Source organism: Sylvia atricapilla, chromosome Z (assembly GCF_009819655.1).
Source record: "Sylvia atricapilla isolate bSylAtr1 chromosome Z, bSylAtr1.pri, whole genome shotgun sequence".
NCBI lineage: Eukaryota > Metazoa > Chordata > Aves > Passeriformes > Sylviidae > Sylvia > Sylvia atricapilla.
The window spans coordinates 31,355,549-31,375,785 of record NC_089174.1 but is presented as its reverse complement, the minus strand read 5'-3'; the positions used below and the strand labels follow the sequence as shown (position 1 = coordinate 31,375,785).

The following is a 20,237-nucleotide window of genomic DNA, read 5'->3' as shown; positions in this document are numbered from 1 at the left end:
AACATTAAAAAAATCCCAGCTAAATTACCATTATCTCTGCAAGAGATTCCTTCAGCCTCTGATGTCAGGAGTTGCTCACAACCACAGGAAACAACCCTGTTTTTGTAACTCTGAGGGTGACCATTAGCTGGAACACAATTCTTCCCAGTGGCACTGCTCATAGGTTAGCAATGCCACAATGTCACAGAGGAATCACTTTCAGAAGAGTTCTCTGGTGCACTATGGACTGCTCTACAAAGCCCAAAGGAAGAAAACTAACCTTGGCAGAAGGATTAAGTAATGACGTGGCTTTCTAGAAAAGGCTGCAGATGGGATACATCATCTTCAGCATCAACTCTCAGCTGAGAAACAACAGGCATCAGGTAAACAGGCACTTAGTAGTTTTTTTCTGCCACATTCAGACACTAGCACCAGTCTACAATCTCTTCCAAAACTTCTGATGTAAAGTCAATTTTTCCAAATTGCTTTTGTAGTATTGTCTTATTTTTAGCTTCTGTTGATTTAATGTGTAGCAACAACCAAAACCAACCCAGCCTTTTTATTTATTTTGCAGATTAGGATATTGCTTTTGTATCAAAATAATTTCTTATGAAGATTTCTGTTCCAAGTTCTTCAAAACCATTTCTGCTTGTTTGTGTTTCCTGATAGAATCAAAGCACAGATGACTAATATTGTCCTAAAACACTTCTTCAGCTTTTATCTGTCTAATGAAGCAGGTGTCTGATGGCCCATTACTTGTTATTCTCTTCTGTGATGTGTTTCAATGTTTTCCTTAGACGGTGGCAACGGCTGCAAACGGATTTTTTATTTTGGTGTGTGTTGCATGCTCAAACATCTGACTTGGCAGCATGTGAATGAAATGACTACAAGGTCAGGCTCACTTACTTTCAGCAATCTTTGACCCTAGATATAAAACTCAAACACAAGAACACCCTAGTGTCTTCAGAAATTAGAAGTCCAGGTTCAAAGCTGGAGACTTCATTAGAAAATTAGAAAACTCAGTTTAAACATTTAGTGTGATCTTAACTGTTTTAGGCAATTAACATTTCAGGTGATGCGATGTGTAATAGTGGAATTCAGTGAGATGGGCTTTGTCCTAGACTAAAGTATACTAACTTGAAATTTATCAAGAATCCAAGAACTATATTAAAAAAATGCAAGAAATGTCCCATTTTTTCTCCTACAAAACAGGGATCAAGCATTTGATTCCTCTGATAAAGCCAACAGAAAATTTACTAACTTAGTTTTGGAAGAGCTTCAAATCAATCCAAACACTTTCTATTCCCTAACAGCACAAAATTTCTGACTGGAACATAGCTGATTTTCAAAACAAAGGCACACACGTTAATTCAACCAGAAGTATGCAAGACAAAATATCTTTCAACTTTCAGTTTTAAGATACCATAAGCATGAAAACTTTCCTTTTGCTGGTCTTAAAAACCCTATTTTTCTTATCGTTACACACCTAAATGTACCTGCCTTTGGAAAAAGTCTTAAATTTAAATAAGTCTGCAGTGGTACAAACATGGAAGAAAAGTAGGGGAAGCAAGTAGGCTTGCATAACTAGTAAGACGTTGTATCAGCTTACTCCAGCTGTAGTTTATTCTAGCTGTAAGACATTTGTTTTGGGTCTTCTTTGGTTTTGTTTTCTTTGCTTATTCTGTTGTTTTGTTTTAGTTTTTTTTTTTAATCAAAATTTTACTCGTAGAGTTAGACAAAAAGTAATTTATTGCCTGAAAGCTTTCACAGTGATTTGTATTTCACAAGATGAATAGACTGTTTCATAAAGTAAAACAAAGTTGTGGGAAAAAAACAAAAGCACTAATTTTTGTCCTGGAAACAAATGACAGTACTCCCTAAGCGTCGTATGATGTAAATGTGCTTCCTTCAGGAGACTCCAGCAAGAACTCTGGATGCAATCCTTGGGCTCAAACTTGTGCTTCTGTCACCATTCCTGCGCAGCATTTAGGTCTCTCTGCAGAAGAACACAGTGTCTTCCCTGTTCATTAATTACAGCTGTTAATTACACAGACGTTGAGCATAACATCCTCCTTGTAGGCTGCTGAACCCATGGCAGAAGACATTACATTCAGATTTATTTATGAATACAGACTTTGTCTCCATAGCTCAACAAAAAAAACAGTGACTTGAACCATTCTCTCCATGTCCTGTGACACTGAAGAATTTTAAGCTTGTGAGCTTTTTTATGCAGGTAAAAGACTCATGTAACAGATGGCTGAACCCTCTTGCCTCTCATTACAGGACTTTAAAGCTTGCACTTTGAAAATGCATAATTTTAATCAGCAATATGCACCATAACATATGGCTTAACTATGATAAAAGGCTGAGCTAGTAAAAGAGCTAGCTGATTAAATGTGAAGCAGGACAGTCTTAAATATTGTGAGTTATGTTAAAAACGGTTCTAATGAAAGGCAGAGAAAAAGCTGGCAGCTTTTGATTTTATTTCTTTCCCTCTAGGATCTTCAAGTTCATACAAAATAAAACATCACTGTTCATTTAACCACACTACAGCATAGGACTAAAACATTGGTTCTATGGTTTAAACATTTAAACAGTCTAGAATTATATCAGATGACTGTTTGTGCAATGTTCCCATCTCAAACTGTTCTAGTCAATCAAACACTGCCTTCTTTGATAAGAGTTTAACAAGCATTACTGGCATCTAGTTCTTTCGAGGATGATAAAAATAAAAAATCTGGCTCAACATATTTTTAAAAATGGGAAATAAAGAGTGCTGTAGACTTTTAAAAATCTCTTAAATACTTAGTGTGATTTTCATTTATCCCCAGACTTCCACAAGAGCTTTTCATTTATCCCCGGTCTTTCAAAAGAGCTTTTTTTTCCCCTATTTTTTTCTCTTTTCTTTGGTTTTGTTTTAGTATCACAGACTGCTGTGTTAGAATGAATTTGTTAGGAGTCTCTATTAGAGAAGTTAGCAACAAAAAATTGAAAATGAGATTGTATCTCAAATACTTGTAACATCCACTTACCATCACAATAAGAAAGTATCTCAGTAATGTGCAGTATTAGGCTACAGCTACTGAGCAATCTGAAGGAAGTACTATTTTTTAACTCTGCAGGGAAGCTTAAAAGTGGCTGAATTTATTTTCTATCTTTCTTTAATTCAGAGAAAGCAGCAATACATTTTAAAAATGATTATTCAACTTCAGGTATCTCTCCTAAAGATGCCTTGGTATATTTGATGCACATCTTCCCTCATTACTTCAAACACAGCTAAACTTTGAGGTAATTTAGGACAAGACATAAGAGCACTTGCAAAAAATAAAAGCAAGAGATCAGTATTAAAAAATTTTAGGCAGGATAAATAGAAAAATATTCTGTCTTCCTTTCACTACAAATAGTTTCAGCATAATACATTTCAAAAAGCAAAATAATCAAGCCACAAAGTCCAAGTGAATTTCTAAAGCAAACCTGACTTAACCAAGCATTTCACCAGTGTTAACATTTCACTGGGCCCACAGCAACAGAGAAGAAAAAGCATTCCTGAGGCAGATTGTCTCAGGTAATTTTGCACCTCACTTATGAGAGACAGGGGAAGAAAGAGAAAAAAATTTATCAGAATTAAAAATCCAACCTCATAATGGTGTCTCCCATGAGGGCAAACAATGGCCCCTCTTTACAGTAGCATCTCCGTTTATGCCTGCCAGCCAGTACTGACTGTCAGTATTAGCTGCATGAAGGAACATATACCCAGGGAGATTCAGGGAAATGTTAGCAGTGGTGTCCCACAAGGACCTTTCAGTATTCCAGAGATACAAGGCACTTACTGAGAAGGCCTGAGACAAAACCTGTGAGTATAGAAGATGGTCCTCTGCCCATTCAGTGATAAAGGCGGGCCATACTTTCTCTGTGCTAATTCCAAAAAGGAACTCTGATTTAAAAGGTGACATCTTCTGGCTACATGAAGATTATTCCTTTGCAAAGCATGATTTCACCCTCTCATTTATATGCTATACTGCGATACTCTGAGATATTTTTACAGTTGTGAACACACGTTTTGAAAACAACATAGACAAGGCAAGTTTTTCCTACTGAGTTAAAAAAGCTAATCGGAGTCTTCATCATCAAGGTATTCCTCTGCATTACTCAATGTTCGGACTGTACCTGGAAAGAAACAAAATTAAGAAAGAGTACTAAAAATACCAGGCACAGAGGCAACATGACTGACGTAATTTGCAGAAGTGATAACCATTTACTGTAGATTTCTGGAACAGGAAAAAATGAGTAAATTTAAAATGAACCTGCTCAACCATTTCGAGAAAAGAAATCTAAGTGAAAAAAATCATGTTTCTCTTTTTTAGGAGGAGAAGCAGCAAAAGGAGAACACGAAGAAAAGAAATTGCAGAGCCCTGTGCTCAAGGGGCCATACTTCAGGAAAGTACAAATTACATTTCTTCTCTCCATTTCTTCTGTTCCCTTGCTTAGCAGCACAAGTAACACAATCTTTTTGCATTTCTATGACGTGATTTTAGTAATTTTCATTTTTTAAAATGTACTTCAGCAAATGACATTTGAATATCTGTCTGTACATGTAAAACATAAATCTGGATTGGAGACAAAGTAAGCTTCCTCCAGTAAAACAGTTTTAGAGATGGCCTAGGATAGAAACCTTATTTAAACAGGAACAAGGGAGAGAAGACTGTTGATATAGAATTGAATCTCTGAAAAAGAACAATGTTTCACTTCCAGACATTGGAAATACGTAAATGCAGACTCAAGAGACAGAAAAATTAGATTAGTGAAAATAACCAAGAAAACACAAAATGCAAGAAAAGTATACACACCAGTGGTGTCAGAGATATTACATGAAGGCCAAGTTAAGACAGAAAAATTAACAAGGATGCTAATACTGAAACTGCAGTTAGACTGAGAATATCAGCTGCTATATCAAGGCAAGCAAAAAAAGACACAGTGTGAAATTACCAGAGACTGGTGATAGATTAGGTGACTAAGGACAAAAAAATCAGTCAGTTATTGAAATGAAATTAATTTAAAGGGAGTGAAGAAATAGATCAGTTATTAGATTAGTCACTTAGTACTGGGAAATAAAACGTAAGTATAATTATTGGGACATCAGAACAGAGAAAACACCTGTACCAGGTGGCTACAATTGACATGCAAAATGAACAAAGTGTTCCTAACAGGGATCAAGTAACTTTAGGAAAAATTGTATTTTATATGTATATATCTATATCTATGAATATCAATCAATATTATATATGTATGTACGTATGTACATACACACACACACAGAAGGACTTCTACCCTTTTTTACAACTGCTTTCTTAAGAACCATCATTGGGAAGAGATAATTTCCCAGTTTTATGGAAAATCCTGATTCTGCCTCTACCAAAGAGCAGGACAATTATTTTTGCTGCAACTGCTTTTCCTGGCAGTCAGCTATTCCTCCATTTAATGTTACTCCTCCATTTATTCTTCAAGTTGCAGTCAGCTATTCGTCCATTTAATCACCATAACCTCCAGGCTCCTACAGATTAGCATTTCCTCTGTTTCCACAAGTCCCGTGATGATGCAATTGTACTGCATATCCCAGCAAAACTGACTGCAACCTTGCCTGTGTTTTTAAGTAATTTCTTGTTTCACTTAGAGTTTGCACCCTAATTTCAGCCTCCTGAAAACTATAGGCAATAGAATTACACAATACTGAACAATTCAGTCTTTGTTCAGCTTTTTAAAATAGCCTCTTTTAAGTCTTTTGGACATGGACACTATGCTACTAGGAAAGATGAACACAGTGGGAGGCAGTGAGACTGCCTGAAAGCATTCTTTATTTCTCTGTTAGACAGTCACTCAGAGACACATAGAGATAATAAAGTTAAAAAATCTAGCAGTAAGAAAAGGAGGATCATATGTTGATGCTTGTTTGGCTTAAGTTTGGAGGAAGAGACAAGCATATGGAGAAAGACAGCACATTGTTTTATTCTTGTACATTGTCCCTTGTGGTGTGCTACTTTTAAAATAGTTTTCATCCTTGCTCTCATTCTGTCTGAAAGGCTTGTCTTCTATTTTCATCTCTTCCCTTACTATTTTCACACCTTCTGAACTCTTTTTGCCTCTTGCTGACACAAGGTGGCATTTTGGGTGGTCAGCAGCATGCCATATGATAAATCACGTTCATATCATAGCCCTAAACTAACCCTCTCATGCAAGCCCTTACAAACACAATTCTCAGCCCATGTACTTTCCAAACGGTTTTTACGGCTATCAGTATATTGGTATTTGGCTAAAATATTAATTCTCCAAAAGTAAAATTATCAGAAAAACAAAATCAGAAATACCTGCACTCTGTTTCTTCTTAAGCAAGGAAGCACAAGCTGCATTCGTTGCCATATCTAAAGCCAGTTTCTTCTCATTGTTTTTCAGATCTGTTCTTGCCCCTTCATGAAGAAAATTTTCATCATGAATCATGATCCCAGTTATTTCTCAACCAATGTCATTATGATATGAAGTTCACTAACGTAGGTACAACAGCAATGGACAAGGGAATCTGAGCTACGGACTGCTCTGAAGCAGACCTAAAGCTATGGATGTTCTTGCATACTGATTAGGAAACTTGCAGGCTGCTCCTCCTTTTTAAGAAGCAGATGTCATTGCTGTTCTGGGGTTTAAGCGCCTAATTTTGTCTGTAAAGTGGATGAAATTATCTTGAGCAGGTGAGATGTCTACCTTTCAAAGAGCTGCCAGAATTTTCTGCAAGACTTTTCCTGAAAGTCAGGCAGGTGAGCTGGCTAAAGCCTTGTACCTGAGTTATACGGAAACACTTAAGAAATAGAAAATAAAAAACCTTCAAGAATCTACTCTGCACATAGATTGTTGAAACCTTGGTGAAGTTCTTTACCCTTTTCCAGCAGCATCTCTACAATATCTGCATAACCCTTCCATGCAGCAGCATGCAAAGCTGTGTCTCCCAATTTGTTCTGTGGAGTTAGATGGAAAAGCAACAGGATTAAAATGCAGCAAAAAACCTTCCAGCTTCTACTAAGGGTGAGTAACATCACACCTCTATTCTAAGGGTCTGTTGGTTCAACCTACCTGTTGGTTTAACTCTAGGTTTGCCTGGGTAAGCAGGACATCTACTACATCTGCGGAAAACAGGGAGATATGATAAGAGAAGAATTTAGTGGAAAGGAGTTATGCTATTTTTGCATTCATTGTAGTTAAGACTCAATGAAAGACCAACCAAATCAACTAATGAAAATCTGTAAGTCAGATTGGTCTTAAATTAGTCATAAAAAAATGCTTCTGCATGAAATAATACCCCAAATAATACCACAGTTCTTTTTCATCTGTCCTTATACTTTGCCTCTAAGTTATACTAATGAGTATGTCTGCTTCAATAGCAACAACAAAACACACAGCACTTGATGGAGCTGAGCCTCCCTCCTACCCTGATTTTTATTTAAAAAAATAGAATTACATTGAAAATACCCTGGCTTTATTATTTAGCCCTGCAATTTTATCAAGCAACCTAACAAGAATAACAAGAAAAACAGAGAACAATAATGCCAAAATAATGCTCTGATACCTTTATGGCCTCCATGGCATGCCCAATACAGAGCTGTGTTTCCAGCTTTGTCTAAGCCATTGACACCAACTCGATTATCCAAACACTCTCTCAACCAGCTCAGGTTGCCTGAAAGACAAAATCAGTTTTGATTATCTTCTTTTCTTTGGAAAGTTAAAAGAACCATTACAGGTAAATAGTACTTTCTAAATGGTGTTGGTCTTCCCATAAACTTATGAAGAAAGGAAGCGATTAGCAGCAACATTTACAATTCATTGAACAATCACATTAAATCATATCAAGTCCTACCAAAGTCATACTACGTTTACTAAACATCTTTTCTTCCATTCCCAGAAGACCTTTATATCTCTATGCAGATGAATGGATGGAACCACACTTTTTGTCTGTATAGACAGATTGATAATTCTACCAGGCGGTATCTCACCTTTTCAAAGCTGTAAAACTTACCAGACAACTTGCTAAATAAACAAGACAACCAAAACAGGCAGAACATCTTCATCCTAAATGCATTATTATTATAGTAGAAAACAAGTAAATCATACCGCAGCATCACACAATTGAAAAACCAAACATACCTCGTTTGGCAGCTTCATGCAGTGGATTATCAATAGATTCTGCTTGCTCTGCCACTGAAATGAAAGAGTAAATTCTAACTACTTCTGAAACATGTACTTGACACCTGTGTGGAAACAAAACATATTCGATTCTAAATTGAAAAGAGATTTGTGAGTGAGACACACTCACAGACTTGTGACAGACTAGTGAAATGCACTTTAATTTCCAGTGTATGGGAAGCTAATTCAGAAAAAACCTTTTTTCAAACAGCATCACACTGCACAACTGCTTTACATCAGAAGATTTGCTCCTAGTACTCTCAAGGTCTGCAAAAGCTTCTATTCTGCTTATATATGTAATTTTGCAAACGTGGAGACAGAGAAATCTCCTACCCTGGTCTAAAACTGAAGCTTTACAAATCTCAGTGGGAACATGAATTAATAGATTGTTTGGTTTATTTTAAATAAAACACACTTCAATATTCAAAAGAAATTTGAATGTGGATGTGCAGCATGTATAAACTAGTCTTCTTGCATACGAACAGTGCATGACTTCTGATCTCTGGCAGACAGCAAGAGTAGTAAGTTTGAAGTCACAAACTAAAGTGAAATTTGATGTAGCCTCAATGACTACACCACAGATTGCCATTAATATATTTCTACTAACTATGGGGCAGGGAAACAGCAGTGCCATCATAAAATCTCCTACTGAAGAAGGAACAACATGAATCAGCCTAAGTCATATTGGCAGCTTGATGTGATGTGATCTGTCATGACAACTGGTACTCTTGGCAGGACTTGGAGGAGTTGTGATATGTGTCTGTACTCATGGCTTTTAAAAGTGATTTTAGCTCAATCTGAAAAAGTAGTTTCTATTCAGCCCAAAGGAATATGGGATATTTAACGTGCTGCAAACCCCAAGAAACCAATGTTTTCTGTGGCAGAATATATTCACCAAAACACAACAAAAGGCAAACAAAACTCCATCCTTTAGATCTAAGTGTTCTTCTCCTCAAAACTGAGAGAAGCTCAGTATCTCTTAAGAGCATAACCAGAAACATGAACACTCAGCAAACTTAAGGTGTCCCTAGGTTATAAAAATACAAGACAGTTTGTCCACTGCTGATGTACAGGGGTAACTGATACTGCAGATGGATGTATTCTGAAATACATGGTGGAGTACCGTTAAGTATTGGTACTATGGTCTGTTTTTGAAAAGCCACCTTTTTATTTAGTGATTTCCTTTGATTGTGAATGATCTTACCAAATAAAAATACTCTAGACTTTACCGTAGTTGCTTGGAATTAGTCCAGTTCTCCCTTTGCAAGTTCCTTTCCACCAATTTGTATCACTCTGAAGAAAAAAGGGAAAATATTTTAGATGGGATATATTGCATCTCAGAAGTATTCAGTCCATGTGGGATGTTTCAGACTCACCATGTCTGAGATGTAAATGATATCTCCTTCTTCAAAGTACAGTTCATCTGGCTTAAAAAATAAAAAAAAAAAAAAAGAAAAAAAAAAAAGGACAAATAAAATATATCTGATTGTGTGTATGTTGGAAAAACAAATACCTGGCTAAGTTATAATGCATTCATCTCTTCATTCAAAATAATGATAACTCAAATTCTCCACCTAGTGTGATAACTAGGTTTTGTGATAACAACAAACTGACGTTAGCTATAAGCAAGTCCATAGTTTGACTTGCTTATAGCTAACCTTCGGATCAATAATTTTCCTAACAACAGTGGCATTTCCAACAAAGCACTGTGCAACAGAAGCACTGAAATATATCTTATGTTTGTTAACTTTGTCCCCTTTTTGGCTCGTCCTAGTTCTCCAGATCTCTTAGCTCTCAACTATTACTGTTATCTTTGGAAGAAAAAATAAATTATTAACTATTTCTGATCTTTGATAGTAGGTAACTGATACTACAGAAGAAAGCATGCTGGTTTTAAACAGAGCTGTTCTTAAAAGAGACTGATGATTAATCAGACAATGTTATTCACATTAAGAATGACTATCCATAAACAATTTATTAAAAATTTAGTAGAGTAAATCTAATATGGCAATAACATCAGAACTGAAGAAATATTATAGACAGGGTTAAAAGTGAGATTCTCAAACCACTGAAGTCTAGACATACTTACCGTTCTGGGCTCAAATGTATACAGGGCCCTGAATACTTTAACCTGCCCTAAAACAAAAACAAAACAAAAAAAAACCCAATTAAAAAAAATCAGTACTAGTATCATGCCTTTAAATGCAGCCCTTAAATCCAAATATACTCCTTTCCTTCAAGCTTAATGCTGATTGCTGAATGAATTTGTGCTATGCCTCTATCAAAGAAAATCCTGAGGAAAAGACTCAGCAGCCTGAGTTAAAAAACCCAGCAACATGGGCTATGAAGGAAACTGGCCACCTGATCAGCTACATGTAAGTAGCCTCTTCTGCACACTTAACATGGTCTTTATAGCTCACTGGGCAAGAGAAGTGCTGTCATTGATTTCTGAGGGAAAGAGTAATTTCACTCATATATTCCCTCACACGCTCATATATGCTGTATGTACTTTAATTACTAACATCAAATCTGTCAAATGACAAAGAATTAAGAAAAGAAAAAAGAAACAAACCAATGTCACCAACATGTTTTTATACTTACTTGCAGACATTATTAGGAAAATAATGCAGTGACACAAAACTCATATGACAAATGGTCACAAAGTCCTATTTAGTGTACAACTGATGTCCTGTTCTATTCAGATGCTTAAAATAAGGCATGGAGTTTGCAATTCCAGTAAGTGGCTTACAGATGTTTTATAGGGCCTTTGGAAGAGACTGTCAGCAGCACTCAAGCCAGGAAAAAATAACCTTATTGCAGAGGGGTTCAAAATAAATTGCATAAATTGCAAAAGAAGCTTCCCTACAAACCTTTTTTAAAAATAAATACTAAAGATACATTTCAAGAGCATGAACAGAAAGTACAAACACAGAAGAAACATGTATGTTACATAATTTAATTATCCAAACTGCTGGAGTCCATGCTGGACTTACTGGAGGAATTTATTATGCAGACTGTTCTGTATTGTTTACTTTTAGCCTTAAGCATATAGGTTTGTTTACTTTTATATGTTCTCAGCTTGCAAGTAGGTTACACACAGGTTCTCACACTATATGTGTTTATACAGATTAACTTGTGACTGAAGCAGTATATAATCCATCAGAATGTGTTACGTAGGTCACACTAGGTCCAGGCTATTTTGTGTTCTCAGAGAAACTGATGAACTTACTACCAAAGGCTATACTGTACAATAAAGTGTACATATGCAACAGTTTGTGTCATTTATTAAACAGAGCTAAGCAGCTAAAGACAGAGTAGGTCTCAAGAGCAAGCCTTTATGTTTTTAGTTAAGAATGATCTAGAATTTGTCTTTTCTTTTCTGCTAGATGTAGCCTTTAGATCCCAGTATCTAAAATCCTGCCTACAAAAGCGATCATTTTAGAAAGTTAACAAAAGGGCTGTAGAAATGACATTTTGGAGGTGAATATGCTGATGACTTTGAGAAACGAGGATGGTAACCAACTGCCATCTTGCAGCATCCCTTGGGGTGTCTCCTAAATCATACTTTCAAACGCCTCTGGATATTCTCTAGCAACAGCAATGCCAAGGCATACTTGCCAAGGCATAAATACTAAGCAAAACATTTCTTTTATTACAAAGTGTATGTTAAACTACACACATAAAATGAACCTGTGTAAACACATTGCCAAGTGCATGTAGATACTGTAAGGATTTTCTTCTCCAATATCTAACTGCTCGTCGCAGTTCCTGATTTTTAATAACAGAAATTCAATTTGGCTTTATTGATTTGTTCTCTCTTTCACAAGCAGCCATTTCCTGGACATAAAACGTCCAACACTTCTCAAACCTTTGCCTCAGAAACAAAATACTTGCAACTGTAGCAACTCTAAAAAGAATGAAACCTGAGTGATGTTTACTACCTATATAGAGATGATGAACAAGGACAGCACACAGTAATGCATCTAGGCCAAAGAGCTTCAGCACGAAATGTGAACTGCAGCTATGGAGAAGCCAAGCAACAACATGAAAAAAACAAAAGAAGAAAAAAAAGAAAAAGAGCAAGAGACAACACAACACGATGGAAGACAGGAGTACTGACCCTTCTCCTTGGCTTTCTCACACAGAAGACACAGAAACACAAAACAGAACTGCACAACTAAGAACTATGGAAACTGCAGCCATTATGCACCAATATTCAGTGTTTAATGTAAATAAGGTGAGGAAATAGACAACAAAAGGGAAGAGTAAGAAATGTTAAAAGGGGAAATGGGAAGATTGCAGAAGACAGGGAAAAGGAGGAAATATGCATTTGTGTGTTGCGTATGTCTTTCATACTAATGTACCACATATATGCAAACAGATTTTCTAAAGCTATCACATCTGTGAAGACAAAGAAAACTGAAAATGCTGTTGTTGATTGCAGTATGTCTGACACATTGTTTAAACAAAAAGCAATACATTGTTTGTTTGTGGGGTTCTTTTAAATTCCATAAACCTGAAACAGGGAGTTACTTCCCCAAATGTCCAACTGTGGTGTCGCAGACAGACCAACAGATGCCGAAACATTCTTCTGTGATGAAACACAAAGTATTTGTATTTCACATCTGCATCTATAGAACTACAGGTCTGGCTAATGTTAATTTCATTGTACTTTATATTGAAGTTAAACACTACTCATTACTGATCTGGCACCAATCTTTTAAAAATGTTTTGACAAAGAGGGATTAGGCTTGTTCACTTTGCTTCATTTAAGAGCTTAGAACAAAGGGACTTCAGCATTTGTAATGGATTTTTTGGTACCAAATTCTAATGCAAAAATTCAGTCTAGAAAATTAAAATGACAAAATGCTAGCATGCAGGGGGCATTTAGGCTTGAATCCCAGCTCTGCAAACACGGAGAAATAATATTTTATTAGAAATAATATTTTATTATTAAATTATTATAATTTATTTTTATTAATAAAACAATATTTTATTATCATATTATTTATGGGTACCTGTAATCACTGGAAGTACTTTTATCTAGCAATACCTATCTTTAGGCATGCAGACAGAACTTGCATTGGCAGTAATTTTTGCTTTGGAAGATGCAAAAAGTTAGAAAGCACCCAAGATCTTCCTCTGCTCCCACTTACTACCATCGTTCTAATACAAACAGCGTTTCAAGATTTCTGTAGGACAGTGAACCAGTAATTAGCACTGATTTGAACTTCCCAAAGTCGAATGACTGCACCTCCCCACCACATACTTTTAAATGACGAAGTAACTAGAACACAGAGCATATATGTACTTTTGCAAAATTTCAAGGCACTAGGCACACACAAATTACTTTATTCTCAGCATGCCAAATCCTCCCTCAGCAGTGCACCACAGTGAAGCAGTCAAACTAACTATTCTCTGTAACTAGCAACATAAAACTAACGTCAGGCTGACCCCACACCATTTAATTTATTTTAAATAACTTACCCATAAACTTCTCCAACTTTTCTGAGGAAGGGAAACATGCAACTCATAATTCTAAGACGATCCCTTCCCTGCTAAGTGCATAAAAGCAATGAAAAAGAGAAACTAAACAGCTTAAAAATACAGTTTCTGATAGGTACTGAAGAGAGATACCTGCTGTGGTTCATAATGCTAAGTAATAAAAAGACTTCACAAAATCAAAACACCATTTTCTAAAAAGACTAAGATTTTTATTTTCTTCTTACAACTTAGAGGTTTACTTTAAATCAATTGTAGAATCACTAACAGAAGACTGCTTCCAAAGAAGTGATAAGGAGCATAGTGACAAGGAGCTACTGTTTCTCTCACAGTGACTTATTTTTTCCCACTTCCTTTCTGTTCTTTTACTCTAGCTTCCCTAAACCGCCACAGATATTAGCATGAAAATCCCCTCTGCCACCAAAACATTCTCCACTCTTATTTGCTTTCAACCCCGCAATGAAAAGCTAAAAAAGAAAAAACTGACCTATACCTGCATGGCATTACTTAGGTATTTGTGTTAGGCTGAAATTTCAGCACAGAAGGGGAGACAATGAAATTTCATTGGCTGTCAGTTACGTCCTCAAACAAAAACCCACTCCAACACAGTCCCCTGGTTCAAAACATACATATTTTAACAAAATAATGATGGCTGTAAGTCAATATTCACAGAAGCTACCAAGGCTTGGCCCCACTGGACTGATACAAGTCTTTTGTCAGCATCTGTCATAGAGAGTCATAATCAAATCTCACTGACTCAAAGATGCTACTAATCAGTTATCAATCCTGATGCAGCATCTTTTCCTTAGCTATATTAAGACTAAATAGCTCAAGACTACCATAAAAATCAGAATAACTAACTCAAGATGAAATCGACTCACTGCATGTCACAACGCACTGTCAGTACCTACAGTATACAGAGGGGATAATCTCTGTGCTGTAGAAAATCAGAATTGACTACAGTCATCCACAGTTGGTTAAAAACCCACAAATCTATCGATCCCTTAAAAGGTTCAAGCTAATCCTGGGCTCTCATCAGCCACCTTTCTCCTTGCTGCCATAATGCTGCACAAAACCAGTTCAGAATCAGTAACTCTAGCACCAACTTGACTAAAAACACTAATTTGAACCCCTACCTGTAACAGATGGCTCAAAAGGAGACAATATTCAAGGTCTGTTCCAACACCTGACAAACACTTTCCGTGAAGAAATTTTCTTTAATATACAACCCAAAAATCCACAGCACAGCTTGAGGGCATTTTCTCTTGTCCTGGCACTTGTCACTCAGTGTCACGAGAAATGAGCAGCCACCTTGCTGCAACCTCCCTTCAGATAGTCCTACAAAGCAGTAAGGTCTCCCTGAGCCTCCTTTCCTCCAGGATAAAGACCCCAGTTCCCCCAGTCACTCCTTGTACCACCTACTCTCCAGACCCTACACCAGCTCCACTGCCCTTCTCTGGACTCTCTCCAGCACTTGAATGTCTTTGTTGTAGCAAGGAGCCCAGAACTGGACACAAGACGTGAGGTGCAGTCTCACCAGCACGCAGACCAGTTACTGTCTGCTACCCACACCACTCTTCATGCAGGCCAGGGTGCCAGTGGCCTTCTCAGCTACCTGGGCTGGCTCATGTTCAGCCAGCTGTTGACCAGCACCGTCCGGTCCTTTTCCTCCAGGAAGCTTTTTAGCCTCTCTGTCCCAAGCCTGCGGCATTCAGAATTGCAATACAAGGTGCATTGCACACAGGGCTCCAAACAGCTACAAAAGTACTGGAAATACTTTTTACAGGAGTGCCGTAGCATTTAAGGATTGCCACAACTGAGACAGAAAAAGGTGGAGTCCTCAGTATTTAGAGAACCATCTTCAACTTCTAATGCTTATTAGAAAGGGGAAGTGAACACAAGAATACATGTTGGGGGAGGGGGGAAAGGGCACATTGAAAAAAAAAAGGCAAGCATGCCTAGTAACATGTTTAAGAACATACTAAAAAGAACGCAAAGGATAGATTGGTATCAGCCTAGATGACAAACTAGGGTATCTAGGAACAATCAAGGACTGCACTAATTAGTGTCTGGAATCGAAGAAAAACCCATCACTTTGCTATAGAAAATCAGAAGTGAAAACACTCTCAGAGAAGCTACAAGTGAACACAATGTCACTGTCATAACCTGATGCTGAAATCTTCTGTTTCTTATCGGTTTTATTTTCACAAATACCTTCACTTGCAGGAAGCTTGCTGGAGGTCCCAGCAATTTGCAGTAATAAGAGGATTTAAGGTCAGAAAGGAAAGTTTTTAATTCATATTGAAACTAGATTGGGAACTGTTTGTTTCTCTGACATTTTCTTCCCCTCAGATCTGATGACTGCAGTGTAACTCCCCACATTCACATGCTCACATCTTCCTGAGTAACAGAAACCTTTCTTTGAGTACAGAAGAAACCCAAACCACCATCACTTATGCCAAATTTAAGCCTACTGCCAAGGCCTTAGGCATGTGACTCAATGCAAGTGGTTCTGCTCTTGTGAATGCTGTCACAGCTCCTACTTCACATTAGAATTGAGGTGAACTTGTTTGTGATTCAAACTAAGTATTTATGTCCAGAATCCTACTTTTAACTCTGACAGCTACCAATAGGAGAAAAGTCAACAAAACTGCTTTGGGGTAGCAACCCTTTATGCTAAATCCTTATGTCTTCTCCTGCCTCCCTCTCAACTGGAGTAATTTAAACTATAATTTCCTTAGTACAAAGACTGGTCTTTTTCCATAAAACATAAATGTTGTGTCAACTCTAGGCCAGGATCAACAAACTTTCCTGTGAACATGAAAGTAAGGTTTTTTAAAAATATCAATACGCTCCTTTCATCTCCCCAAAAGCTTTTGCTGCATACTGTATAAGGCTCTAATCAAAAGATACCACCAGACAGTAGCGCTCTTCAAGAAGACACTGCCTAAGTAGCAGCAGACAACTAAGCAGAAGCCATTAAAGCTCGTCAAATCCAAAGGACTTAATAAGTAACTTTCATAAACAGGATTAATATCCAACAGGATATATAATAATGCAAACAATGTTGTTTGAGACATTGAAAGATTTCTTAAAAGATGGAGGGGAAACCCTACTCTTGGGTAACGCTGGCAGGAAAGTATGTTTCTGCTATTTTCAACATCCCCTCCACTCCCTTTTATTTCCAATAGTAAGTCTAAATAAAAACTACAGCTAGAAAACAATAACAATACAGAATTACATGAGAAAAGCAAAGCTCTTCTTAAAAAAAAGGTACCTCAAAACACTGTAAGTTAAAAGACTTTTAGAGCCTCTATAAACAATCTTATCCAAGGACTTACCAGAGACTCAAAAGATGAGCTCAAATGTTCACAAACATAACCATCTAACATATGCTGATGTCAAAAACCATCTCTCTGTAACTGAAATCCTTATGTGCTGTGCATGCAACAGGATTTACAGAAAAACAATCTGTCAGAAAAAATGCTGTCATGTACTGAAGAAAATTATAGTGGCACAGCTAGCTCGTGTTCCGCCTTCACATCTCCTCTTTTCCCTACATTTTTAAAGCACTGTCCAAATGTAGTGTCTAAAATCCCTGAGCTGAGCAGTGAAGACTCACTGTATTAGAAAGGATATTTATTTCACTATATATTTTCACTTCCCCACCACCAAAATATTTCCTTCCTTCTCTATCCAATCTCCACTTCTTGTTTCCCAACATAGAGGATTGGATGACCAGTGTCTTCTTTTCTCTTCTGTCTGTCCTGAACTGTAGTAATTGATCAGCAAAGCAAGCAGGATTGCTATTTCCTGACAGAACTTACACACTTGATACCTAATAATGATCAGTGAAGAGAAATCAACACAGCTTGACCAAAAGCACCAAGACATTCTAGCAAATGCAGTCAAAATGCCACCAAAAGAGACAGCCTTCCACTGCTGTAGAAACTATACCACCACATGCTGTTCCCATATTTATGTCTTTAAATAACATCCATCTATAACCCTAAGAAATTTGATTACAGTATCAAAGGCGTGTTATCTGTATTCTATATTAACATACAGAAGTCAGATATGCAACTACAGAGCTATTTTGAAGTATAAGATTCCATATCCTCCACTGGCTGGATTTGGAAGGCAATTTCTTTCAGAAAATTACTTTGAAAAAATCTGACACAACAGATGCCATAAAATTTCCTCTCCTCAAAAGTTAGGGATATGGAAAAATTAATCTTATTACCCTTAATCAACTCTGAAAGTCATTAGGAAGACAGTCTTATTTTCTGTGTCTTCCTTTTACTACAAGTTTCCTTTTGCTGTGTCAAGCACTCATGCTGGCAAACCAGCTCAGCAAGTTCACCTGACATAAAAATAACCTTACATAGACATAAAAATAACCTTACATAAAAAAAGTTAAGAGCACCACCAGCTTGTCACGTAACTAAACGAAACGGAAAGGGATGGTGGGGGTAGGGAAGTTGTCCTTTTGATGACAGTCCACATTTTATCAGATCAAGCACACCACAAGCCGTACCCCCCAAACCAGGGAGAGATGCCTAGTATTAGGCAGAACATGCCTGAGTCAGTCTGAGAGCTCCTGTAAGTTAGACAGGGCTAAAGCCTTTAACTCCTTAAGAATCTTACGTTAGATTTAACTTATGTTCCCGAAAAACAGAAAACTGAGTTATCAACTTCATCGGAAAATCCCACGTTTAACACATATTCAGCTGTGAAACACCACATCCTTTCAGAGGCATGCAGATTTCCTCAGAACTGACTGTTTTCAGTAAAGGTCCACAAGAGCTATGCTTTTTACTGTATTTTTCATTTAAAGTAAGCTGTTTTAAAAGAAGCTTAGCAATCTACAGGGCAGAGGAAATTCTTCTGAGGATAAAATTACAGCCAGAGAGCTTTAGCAGATTTTGCTCCTGCACGCAGGATGAGATTGATGGTTTAAATAGTCTGAACTGTTTCAAATTAAACAACTTGTTTAATTTGACTTCAAACTAAAAACTTGTTTTATACATTGTCTAGTTAAAACACTTAGTTAGGCTGAGCATTAATCTTTCTTTTTTTTACACTAGAATCTCAAACAATATTCCAGGTGCAAAAAAAATTGAAATTCAGATGTAGGGATCAGATAGGGATCAGATAATCCTGTTTTGGGAGACATCAACTAGTCTTATCTATTTAATTAAACTCACAGTGGATTTTTAATTTCTAAAATTTAAATCCACTAAGTAAGAATTTATGCTTTTACACTGACAGATAATACACAAACATGCTAAATAGCCATTTTTAAATTTTTTTTTTTACATTTTTCAGATCAATTCCTTACTTAAAAAACCTCAAAACCCTAAAGCTAATGGTTAAATTTTTCATGTAAGAATGTGTATTTACCTGAAAAATGTCATTTCTATTCTAAAATTTAAAACTGTGCAACTTGAATGGCTTTTCAATATTTTTTTTTTTTAGAAAAAGCTATGGCTGCTATTAATTTTTTTAGAAAACCAGCTTTGCAGTGAATTTTTCTGAAGAAAACTAAGGGAGCAAATCCCTACACATCGATGACTAAACGCACTAGAAAGGGTGATGTGTACCTCGACACCTGAATTTCAAAGAGCACATTCAGAGTTTGGCTCTTAGAGGAGTCCTACAAGGTGAAACAGTGGATTCCATCCTTTAAGATGAACAATGTTGCACGCGACTATACTATAAAGCTAATTTTATGCGTCAATATACTGCCAATGCGCGCAATCACGAGGCAAACCTCCGAGTATTTCAGCACAGCTTCTGAAAAGGCTAAAAGGTTTCCTGCGCATTTCAGGCTACGCAAGCAGCTCCCGGACGGCTGCTGCCGGCCGGGCAGCCACGACGCCAAGTGCCACCGCCGGGCGCCGCAGACGGGGAAGGCGGGGGCCAGCGGGCTCTGCCCAGCCGGCGGCACGGAGCCTGTCCCCGGGCGATGGCTCCGACCTGGCGGCACTCGCGAACCTTCTCCCGAGCTGGACACAACGCCCGCGGGTAGCCCCCGGTGCTTTCCAGCCACGGAAGCGGCAGCCCTTCTCGCCGTCACCGTGCGGTCCGGACGGGAAGGGCGGCTCTGCCCCACTCCCACCCTCGCCCGGGGTCTGAGAGCGCAGACCCGAGACCCAAGCCATTCGCGTGCCAGCGGGCAAGCGGCTGCGTCGCGCCCCGCACGGGGAGAACGGCCCAGGCCGCTCTGTCCTTCCCTCACCTGGCTTGGCCGGTTTAGGTGGCGGCTTGGACATGGCTGGAGCCCGCCTAAGCACGGAGGGGGGAGCGGCGCGACGGCGATGGGCTTCCCGGGCGCGGGCCCGCGGTGAGGAGAGGCACGGACGGCGGCAGTGCCCGGGCGCGGCGGCGGCAGCCGGGACGAAGGGCGGGTCCCGGCCGGTCCCTCCCGCCCCGGCCCGGGCGGAACGCGGCCAATCAGCGCGCGCCGCGGGACGGGGCCCCGCCGCTTCCCTCTCCGGGCCCGCCGGGCCGGGGGAGCCGCCCAGGCGCCG

General features: G+C 38.3%; 1 protein-coding gene across 1 annotated transcript; it reads right to left on the bottom strand.

Moving 5' to 3' along the window:
- Positions 1 to 1,710: 1,710 nt before the first annotated feature.
- On the bottom strand, positions 1,711 to 20,106 carry OSTF1 (osteoclast stimulating factor 1). Its single transcript, XM_066339672.1, has 10 exons — positions 19,946 to 20,106; positions 10,292 to 10,338; positions 9,579 to 9,629; positions 9,432 to 9,495; positions 8,164 to 8,217; positions 7,589 to 7,696; positions 7,096 to 7,145; positions 6,902 to 6,980; positions 6,342 to 6,440; positions 1,711 to 4,146 (listed from the first exon to the last, which is right to left on the bottom strand). The coding sequence occupies exons 1-10, from the start codon at positions 19,977 to 19,979 to the stop codon at positions 4,088 to 4,090; spliced, it is 645 nt and encodes a 214-aa protein (XP_066195769.1). The 5' UTR covers positions 19,980 to 20,106; the 3' UTR covers positions 1,711 to 4,087.
- Positions 20,107 to 20,237: the final 131 nt, after the last annotated feature.